At 41.6% G+C, this 10124-nt stretch overlaps 1 protein-coding gene across 2 annotated transcripts in view; it reads right to left on the bottom strand.

The window, feature by feature from the left end:
• fanca (FA complementation group A) overlaps nucleotides 1-10124 on the bottom strand; it is a 75852-nt gene that overhangs the window by 47991 nt on the left and 17737 nt on the right. For both annotated transcript variants that reach the window (XR_013783965.1, XM_079412168.1), the window contains exons 10-26: nucleotides 10049-10124; nucleotides 9056-9132; nucleotides 8787-8928; nucleotides 8571-8704; nucleotides 8345-8455; nucleotides 8159-8254; nucleotides 8022-8081; nucleotides 4502-4584; nucleotides 3601-3661; nucleotides 3384-3433; nucleotides 3229-3302; nucleotides 2518-2613; nucleotides 2272-2390; nucleotides 1573-1643; nucleotides 515-614; nucleotides 250-434; nucleotides 78-171 (exon numbers count right to left, since the gene is read on the bottom strand). The exon at nucleotides 10049-10124 is cut by the window's right edge and continues 37 nt beyond it. Coding sequence is in view for 1 of the 2 variants with exons in the window: in XM_079412168.1 (XP_079268294.1) it covers nucleotides 78-171; nucleotides 250-434; nucleotides 515-614; nucleotides 1573-1643; nucleotides 2272-2390; nucleotides 2518-2613; nucleotides 3229-3302; nucleotides 3384-3433; nucleotides 3601-3661; nucleotides 4502-4584; nucleotides 8022-8081; nucleotides 8159-8254; nucleotides 8345-8455; nucleotides 8571-8704; nucleotides 8787-8928; nucleotides 9056-9132; nucleotides 10049-10124 (1629 nt within the window). In the remaining variant the exon portion in view is untranslated. The remainder of the gene's footprint in view (nucleotides 1-77; nucleotides 172-249; nucleotides 435-514; nucleotides 615-1572; nucleotides 1644-2271; nucleotides 2391-2517; nucleotides 2614-3228; nucleotides 3303-3383; nucleotides 3434-3600; nucleotides 3662-4501; nucleotides 4585-8021; nucleotides 8082-8158; nucleotides 8255-8344; nucleotides 8456-8570; nucleotides 8705-8786; nucleotides 8929-9055; nucleotides 9133-10048) is intronic.

Below are 10124 nucleotides of genomic sequence, written 5' to 3' on the forward strand. Positions count from 1 at the left end.
ATGATTTATTGTCAAACCGGTAATCAATCCATCCCTATGAGTAACTATCAACATTCACATGGAGCTGGTTTTTGTACCTTTTTATAAAGTCTTTGTGGGATAAAGTTGTGGAGATCTTTTGACTGAGCGTTGGCTCTGCACAGCCCATACGACAGAACAGCCACGCAGAACCTGAGGAGAAACACAGCAGCCGTCTGACCTCATGTCCGAGCACTGCGCTTGAGCTACGTCTGAGGTGTGGAGCCAAACCTGAGGCAGAGGGCCATGTGTGAGCGTGTGGAGCAGAGCAGAGCATCAGAGAGACTCTCTGAGACAGGGAGAGTGGCTGCAGAAGAACCCTGGAGCCGCAGCGGAGGACAGGAGCCTCTGCAGTAATGCAGCTCCGCAAGCAGCGCCGCCAGACCCAGCACATGAGCCGTGCTCAGCGCACCGCCCTGAAACACACAGCAGGAGCGCTCAGGTCCCCTACACACATATACAACAAACCACAAACCACAGCAGCTCGCTCAGATACCTGGTGCTGAAGCAGATCCCACAGCCTGTGTGTGAGAGCCGAGACGAGCCACCTGTGTCCCAGCAGAACCTTCACAAACACACTCGGCCACCAACCCTGCCTGAAAACAAACAACACAACAATGTCATATATGAAAACAAATAATATACATATACAAATATACACACACACACACATATATACATATCATATACGTGTGTGTGCGCATGTTTATGTGGTTTATGAGGACACAAATGTGTATAATGACATGGGTATGACAGAGGTATTACAATATGAAGGTGGTTTATGAGGACACTGCCTATGTCCCCGTAATTCAAAAGGCTTAAAAAAAACATACTAAATGGTGTTTTTCTGAAAATCTAAAAATGCACAAAGTCTCCTGTGAGGCTAAGTTTAGGTGTAGGGTTGGTGTAGGGCAATAGCACACACAGTTTGTTCAGAATAAAAACCATTACGCCTATGGAGAGTCCCCATAAACCACAAAACCAACATGTGTGTGTGTCTGTCTGTCTGTGTGTCTGTGTGTGTGTGTGTGTGTGTGTGTGTGTGTGTGTGAGAGAGTGTGTGTGTGTGTGTGTGTGTGTGAGTGTGTGTGTGTGTGTGAGAGAGTGTGTGTGTGCGCGCGAGTGCAAGTATGTATATGCATTTTATTTGTAGTAATTTCAAGTCGTTTTGTGGCCCCCTCATGAGCCCTAATTCGGTCTATAGCAATATTAGAAAAAAAAGGTTCAAATACTGATTAAGAATTTACAAATTATGATTAGAATTCTTTCTTCAATGGTCAACCTTGTTGACAAAGGCTTAGTCTAAGCCAGGGGTCACCACACTCGGTCCTGGAGGGCCGGTGTCCTGCAGAATTTGGCTCCAACCCTAATCAAACACACCTGAAGCAGCTACTCAAGATCTTGCTTGGTATACTACAAACTTCAAGGCAGGTTGGAGCTAAACTCTGCAGGACACCGGCCCTCCAGGACTTGATCTAAGCAGACAACTGGCTTCTGATTCAGAACCAGAACTGTTTTGAGTGCATGTACACCACGTGAGGATGAGTGTCAAACCTGTTCGGAGGGTTCAGTTTGGACGCATCCAGTAAACACAGACAGAAGCTCTGCAAGATCAGATTGGTGACCTGAAAGATGCAGACAGGTCAGACTCCAAACTGTGAGGCTCAAATACATCTATCATCTTCAACAATAAAAAAAGAATCAGATGTGCAGCGCATTCAGAAAACATTCACAGCCAGCATCTGATTTCTGTTCCAGCTCTGAACATTAATGAGTGAAATACATTCACCAGGGCTCTAACCTGACTGATGAAGTCACTTCTTCATGTGTTTGGGTCACTGACCTGTCGACAGTAAGATTGTTACGCAACATCCAGCCAATAAACAATCACTTCATTTTCAGGTCAAAGAGCAAAGATAAGGGGACCAAATCTGTGTTTATCTAGCTAAATAAGCACAGCTTTAGTCAAAACCTTTGCATTTCCTGGCATTACTGGAGACTTGAATCCCCTTCACTGACCATCCAGCTGTTCAGTGTTAATGACTCTATAACACCACTGAACCAGATCACATAATGTGCTGTGAGGAGACTGAGTGAGAATCTGTGCTTCACAAACCACAACAAATCACCAGATCCAACAACAAACCCCCTGCGAATGAATGGATCTGATAATGAACTTCAGGAGAACGGCTGGACTGTGAACACATTCTGAAGGACCTGCTCACTGACAGCAGAAGACATCTGTGTTCATACAGCAGCGTGAGCCGAATCCGGTGAATCCCGGCTCAGTGTGATGACATCACTTCCTGTCTCTTCATCAGTGCACACGTTCTTCAGAGTCAGAGAGATCCTGGACAGCTGAGCACGAACATCTGGCACGACAAAAAAGACTAGCAAACCTTTCCTCAAAAGAGAAAAACAACCGTAAAAAATGTTTTCGTAGTTCTCTCTCATGAAGAACGAAGGTTCATTTTGAAAGCTTAGTGTGTGTGTGTTTACCCGTGTCAGCGGCCCCATCGCTCATCATCGTCCTCAAATGAAGGAACTGCTCCTGTAGAAGCAGCAGGTGACCGTCCTCGCTCAACTCACACACACCTCAACACACACACACACACACACACACAGCTCTTATCAGCTCTGTGAAAGCTAAAGCGCAAAGGTCCCTCTGGCGAGACACACACGAGCGAGTCTTTAACTATGGACACCTCTGACTACTTCACATCATGGAGACGTCAGGCGTGTTAAAGCATGAACTACATGAGCTGGCCTTCAGCTGCTGATCTTATCATCATGTTTCAGGTTCAATGTGTACTTAACTAGTTCTAATTTAACCCAATTTGTACTTTAAAATAAATGATTGCTTCTAAATGAAAGCCAGTTTGATAATAAACCTAATAAAGCTTCTCTCAGATTATGATCTTTAGATTAGTTACCAGTCTGATTTTTAAAAGGTCACTCAATCATTAATAATATTTCTGTTTCCTTCATGACTTCATATAAACAGTTGGAGATAAACTTCTAGTGATGGCAATCTCAGCAGAATCAATTCTTTCAAATGACAAAAGCACAAATCTGTACAAATATATAGCAAATTCAAAAAAAAATATTTCAATTTAGTATCTTTAAAATTTAAAGTTTTAATTCATTCTTTAAAAGTAATAATTTAAAATATTTCTTTAAAATCAAAGATACAGAAATGATGTGAAGCACCTTTTCGTCTGTACGTCTCTCTCTGACAGGATTCGGTGTATGACGTGTAGAGAGCGGCGGGAATCTTATCTGCCCTATTCATTCAAAAATAAATATTAAAAACATTAAAATGACTTTATAGTGAAGACTAGAATGTGTAATAAAGTGATGCTTACTTTCTCAAGGCCTCAATGAACATCATTCTGGCATCGGACTTCACAGGAAGCTGCAATGAAATAAAATCTGATAATCCAGTCCAACATCTTCCTATAGGACAGGTCATCCATGAAGCCCCATACCAGCATATAGTCTCATCCTTACATCACCTACTGCATGGGTTACACCTCCAGTATCTAAACCCGAAACTGAGCTGACAGAGCTGATGACACTCACCACACGCGGAGCGAGGAGAGCAGGGAGGAATCGAGACAGGAAATACGGCCTCCTAAAAATACTGAAGACACAGAAAACCACGCTCACAATACAGCTTCACCAGGTGAGTGTGTGTCTGTGAGAGACCGTGTGTGTGAGTGAGTGAGAACAGCTTCACCAGGTGAGTGTGTGTCTGTGAGAGACCGTGTGTGTGAGTGAGTGAGAACAGCTTCACCAGGTGAGAGTGTGTGTCTGTGAGAGACCGTGTGTGTGAGTGAGTGAGAACAGCTTCACCAGGTGAGTGTGTGTCTGTGAGAGACCGTGTGTGTGAGTGAGTGAGAACAGCTTCACCAGGTGAGTGTGTGTCTGTGAGAGACCGTGTGTGTGAGAGTGAGATTTTATATTCCGGTGGGGACTTAAACCTGAATACACACAGACTCATGGGGACTAACCCTATATTGAGGTCCCCACAGGTAAACAAGCTTATAAAAATCACACAGAATGAAGTGTTTTGAAAATCTAAAAATGCAGAAAGTCTCCTGTGAGGGCTAGGTTTAGGTGTAGGGTTGGTGTAGGGCAATAGAATATACGTCTGTACAGCAGAAAACCATTACGCCTATGAGAGTCCCCACAAGGATAGTGAAACAACTGTAATGGTTTTTCTACTGTACAGACCGTATATTCTATTGTGTCAGTCTGTCTCTGTGTTTCTGACTGTCTGTGTGTGTGTGTGTGTGTGTCTGTCTGTCTGTCTGTGTTTCTGACTGTCTGTCTGTCGGTGTGTGTGTGTGTGTGTGTGTGTGTGTGTGTGTGTGTGTGTGTGTGTGTGTGTGTCTGTCTGTCTGTCTGTGTTTCTGACTGTCTGTCTGTCGGTGTGTGTGTGTGTGTGCGCGTGTGTGTGTCTGCGTGTGTGAGACAGTACCTGGCCTCTATCACTGTTGCTGGGATCTTATTGGAGGTCATGAAAAGTGTTAGGGCCTTCTCAACATCCTGCAGTGCTGGACACTGGAAATACATTAAACCACAATAGTGTAACGCTGTACATTTTAAGACATTTTTAAACTAAATTACATAATATAATAAAAAGTTTTTAAAAAAGGTAGGCTCTCAGGCCAGTATTTTTGCCTCCTGCTGAAAATATCCTTTTCATTTTTGCAGTATTTGGTTGTCATATGGGTCGGTTTTACTTTTTACTATTACTATATTTTATCTGACAAAAAAAAAAAAAAAAAGCAGCAAAATAAAAGGCTGGTTATGGATGTGAAATCTGAATGAACAGACCCACAGAAGGATTTACAGCCAAACTAGAAAGACAAAGCCTTTCAAGGTAACAAAAAACAAAAAAGACACGGCAGATATTTAGGCCAAAGTGGGCGAAGATAAAAATCTGTCATTATTTTATCTTTCTTATTAAAAAATAAGAACAAAGATACACATTACAAATACACATAATATACAAATAAAACAAACACTGCTTTATTTTCAGGTACAAAAGGAGTATTTAGCAGAGCATTCAATAAGATTGAACAAGTATAAAAATAAAACACTAGATAGACTGATTCCTAAAGCAACTGTATTAAAGATTTTCAGTCAAGAATAGTGAGGGATTTTTCTCTGTTTTGTTAAATTAATAGTTCCCCCAAAAACTAAATATTCTGTCATCTGTCTGTCAATTCTGTCATAATGCTTTATTTTTATGCCATCATTTACTCTTACATTTAATGAGTTTCTTTCTTCTGCTGAACATAAATGCTATTTTGAAGAAGGTGGAAAACCAAACAGCTGCTGGTCCTCAGTGACTTCCACAGGATTGTTCTTTCCTATCAAAGTCAGCAACTGTTTGGTTACCCTCATTCTTCAAAATATCTTCTTTTGGGTTCAGCACAAGAAATTAATAGAGGTTTGGGAAACATGTGAGTGAGTAAATAATGACAGAAATGTAATTTTAGGGTGAACTATCCCTTTAATGACAGTCGACAGCATGTTTAGTGTCCTGTCTCTTTAAGAACTGCACGCATCTGTTTCTCTCTTAACTATTTACTTTCATTTTAGAGATAACCAACTCAGTCTGTATGTAAACCTTGTGTTTTGACAGTATTAGCGCAAAAGATAAGTTAGTTGAGTAATCAGGCGCTGTTAGACAGGGTTTTAGTGCGTGCTTCAGGTGTATGTGCTCAGATAAAGAGCACGTCAGACCAGCGCGCGAATTAAACATTTAACCAGCAAGGCTTGTGCAAATAATGTACTTCTGCGATCGTGAATAAGTGCAGTGTCCTGTCAGAGTAACTCTACTGCTGTATGTGGTGTTGTACAGTATATAGAGACGGAGACCAGAACTGTATTTGATATAATGTGTGCTGTAGCACGATACTACCATATTTCTTCAAAAGCAGATCGTGGAGACAGTTTTATCGTCCACGATCAAAAATCATCATAATCACACCTCTAGCCCAAGCCAAGCAGAACCGGTATATGACCAGCGTCGCAAACAGACTCTGTTTCAGGCCAGGGATATAGTTTGAGTTCACGCTCATCCCTTATCCAGAGCAGACGATAGCTTTATGGCCAAGCTTTCTACAAAATGGAAAGGTTGTAAAATGGTTAGACCCTGTTAATTACTCTGGCTGGCTGATTCACCTGCTAATGAGCATGACAGGAAGAAAATCGAAGGTGTGGCTGTCTGCAAACTCTGCAGGCAAACATTTGTCTACCATTCGTCGACATCAAACATGCAAATAGACTGTTATGCTTCTTTCTACTAACGATCAAACGATTCAATTCCTTGTGGCGCATATATATGCACAGTAATGATCTGCCAGCAGGAGGCGCTGTTGGAGCAGAAGAGCGCGAGGTTTACCCGTAACGCTGCACATGAAGCAGAGCTCCGCTCACAAACGCTGCTTTATCAGACATTACATGCAAGATGAAGTGAAAATGACATCCAAAGTTGTCTGAAAACAGTTGGTTTCCATCAGAAACAGTGATATAAAAACACTGGGTTTTGATTTGGAAACGTGCAGAGCTCAACCAAGCTTCTCCCCACCCCCCCAACCATCTGAATTTCCATAGGCGGGAATTATTTGTGTCACAAATACAGGAAAACAACTTTGTAGTCCAAACGAGCCAGACTGGAGTTCTTGAAAAGGGATTTAAAAAAACTAAATATCTCCCTTTAGAGTGGACTTTGAGATTTGTAACTTTGTAGATCGTTTTATGCCCAAACATAGACACCGACTAACATTCAAAGAGTGAAATAGCACAATAGGACCCCTTTAATACAGTAGAGCAATGTTACAAATAACAAGAGTTGGGTACAACGTGTTACTCAGTGACTGTTCCTGGTAACGCAGTAAAGTAAGGAGTTACATTTAAAATGTCATTTGATTACAGTTACGTATGTCAATAAAATTACGTCATTTAAGTTACAAATGCAGGGTTAAAAAAATAAGTACAAATTTAAAATGCCAGTCCTACAACATTTAGATGTATATTTAGATCATTTTAGTCTGGCATTATAGTTTGGGAAAAGTTCAAAAAATGAATGTGAACACGTTTGTGTCACAATAACACTAATAAAGTCAAATTAATGACTCATCAGGATGAGATCCTGCGCTGATTAAACCGCTCGGCAGCACAATTCAAGGCTTAATAAGACACTTCACGCTTTCTTTAGATATACTGTATTTCTCATGTCAGTTTGGTTCATTCTAGTGACTCGTTCCAGGAAGATGCTCACGGAGACTGGGAATGCAGAAAGTGCTGTTTGGTTGATATTGGGAGTAAATCAGGATATACAAATAATAGGCCTACTTATGTATTTGTGTTCAGTCAATATGAAATTAATGAAAGAACTACGAGTTTCTCTTTGTAGTGTATTTTTCAGGTTTGAGAACTTGTAAAAAGTAAACGTGAAAGTAATGTAACTTTTTTAAATGCGGTAATCAGTAATGTAATCAAATGACAATTTTAAAGAAGCAATTAGTAATGGATCACTTTATTTAGTAAGTTACCCAACCCTGCAAATACCGTTCTCTCTCAGCCCTTAAACTTACATTTCTCCCCATATTTGCTGAAGTAATTAAATGAATATAATAAACGAGCGATTAGTCGACTTATAGCTTTACTGATCGACTAGGAAAATCTTTAGTCGGGGGCAGCCCTAAATTGTCATTTATTTCTTATGATTGGTCATCTCTAGTGTTTTTTTTTGTTCCTTTTCATCCTTTCTCCCCACCGGTTGCTACGTTGTTGCTGTTTTTCATTATCTGCTGTTATTTTCCCATATTAATTCTCATTTTTGGGTGGGCTGTCGGAATACCCATCCACTAGCACCCCCACAAGGAATAACTAAAAATGCTGAATTTAAGTTTTAAATGACCCTAAAACACATTTGTAACAGTCAAATATGCTAAATGATGCAGAAGCAGCATCACATGACTTACTTCCAGCACATCAGCAGAGCCGTTCACCACCTCGAAGATCCCCGTCTCCTCCAGAGACACCTGCAGAACACTACAGTCACACATCCATCTCTACAAACATGAACACAGATGTACGACATCAGGAAGCTGGTGTAGACCTTCAGATCTCTCAGTCGGGTCTTGGCAAGGGAGATGTACTCTTGCAGGAGAGACCGATACTTCCCTGCGATGAACAGAGGATGCATTACATGAACCTGAAGAACAAACAGAGCAATGAAAGCAAACATGAAGGGAGATCAGTCCAAACTCAGTGCCAACAACTCCATATAAACAGCGTGTCTGACCTTTAGATACTGTGGCGGTTCATAAGGGACGAGATCAGACAGGAACTTCAGGAGAAACACGGTGGACTTCTTGCTTTTAGCATGATAACTGCTGGAGCCACCAAACGACAACTGACAAAGAAAATAACCAGCAAATGAAAATACAAAGATATTTAAAAACATCATCTTAAATCCTCAAGTTTAGGAAAGGGTTTAATATGCGAGTATTTGGAGACGAATCACAGACTTTAAACCAATCTCTGTATGAGGAAAAGACAGCGGGCCCCTCGAGAGACGCCTGGCGGGCCAACAGGAACAGCGTGATCATCTTCTCCACATCGTATCGGTCAAACGCTGAGCTCAGCAGCCTGGACAGCAGATCTGAGCACAGACAGACACTGCATGACGAGCCATCGCTCCCTCAGCGGTCATGCATCAGAGACTGAGGAGCGCTGGCCTGTACCTGTGAGGCAGCGCTGCGTCTGAGAGTGATGGATCAGCAGATGAGACAGGCACCAGAGAACGTGACGCCAGTTCACCTCATGAGTCTCCAAGACCTGCTGCAGCTGACTCAACACACACTCCACACTGAACACAACACACACCTGACACACCACACACAGCTCTTACTCTGGGGCTCACCGCTCTCTCTCTGCAGCAGCACAGTGGACCGACTCTGCCCCTGTCATCGAGACACTGCTGCTCTGAGCTAAGTGTGTAGAAGTCATTTACCTTACAGAAGAGAGCCGTCAGTAATGGAGGGGTTTTAGCAAAGCTCCATTGGCTCTGTGTAGCGATGACATCTGACACTGCACAAATCACAATCACACACAGTTCATGCTGCTGCAAAGATCAATCCCACAAACACAGGACAGCCTCCAGACATACTCTACCAGCCAACCGTTTCTGAACAGGACGATTGATGCTGTTAAAGAGGTCTCTTCTGCTCATGCGCATTATCTGAAATAAAAAGACTTTGTAACAAAGTGAGATGGTGGAGAAATTAATTCTTTTATTTAGCAAAGATGCTTTAAATTGATCAAAAGTGATGATAAAGACATTTATAATGTTGCAAAAGATTTCTATTTCAGATAAATGCTGTTCTTCTGAACGTTCTATTCAAAGAAACCTGAAAAAAACTAACAAAAAACACAATTTTCAACAATAATAAATGTTTGTTGAGCAGTAAATCAGTATATTATTATGATTTCTGAAGATCATGTGACACTGAAGACTGGAGTAATGCTGAAAATACAGCTGCAGATCACAGAAATACATTACAGTTTAACACATATTCCCATAGAAACAGCTGCTTTAAATAGTAATAATATTTCACAAGGTTACAGTTTTTGCTGCACTTTGGATCAAATAAATGCGCATGAGCAGAAGAGACCTCTTTAAAAGCATCGTCCTGTTCAGAAACGGTTGGCTGGTAGAGTGTGTCGGTCTTCAGGGTCTCTTCCTGCAGGCTTCACTGCCCATAACTAACCCTTTTTATAAGAAATCACTCAAATTTGTTCGAAAACTACTGGGACCTTTTTCATTGGCGTAGCAAAAATTAGACTTCGTTAACTTCCTGTTTATTGAGTAGCTGTATAAAAGCAGTATCACACTCACAGGAAGTCTAAACCAGCACGCTTGCTCATGTGATATTACTCAAATACAGACTGACAGTCCCCTTCACTAAAGCAGAACATGAAGGCCAGATGTGACCCTAACTCTCACCTTTATAAACGGGTCGGTGTGTCAGGACACGCATGAGTGTGTGTGTGAAGAAGCGCTGCAGGGTTTCTTCAGTGAC

Source organism: Barbus barbus (assembly GCF_936440315.1).
Source record: "Barbus barbus genome assembly, chromosome: 48".
Taxonomy (NCBI): Eukaryota; Metazoa; Chordata; class Actinopteri; order Cypriniformes; family Cyprinidae; genus Barbus; species Barbus barbus.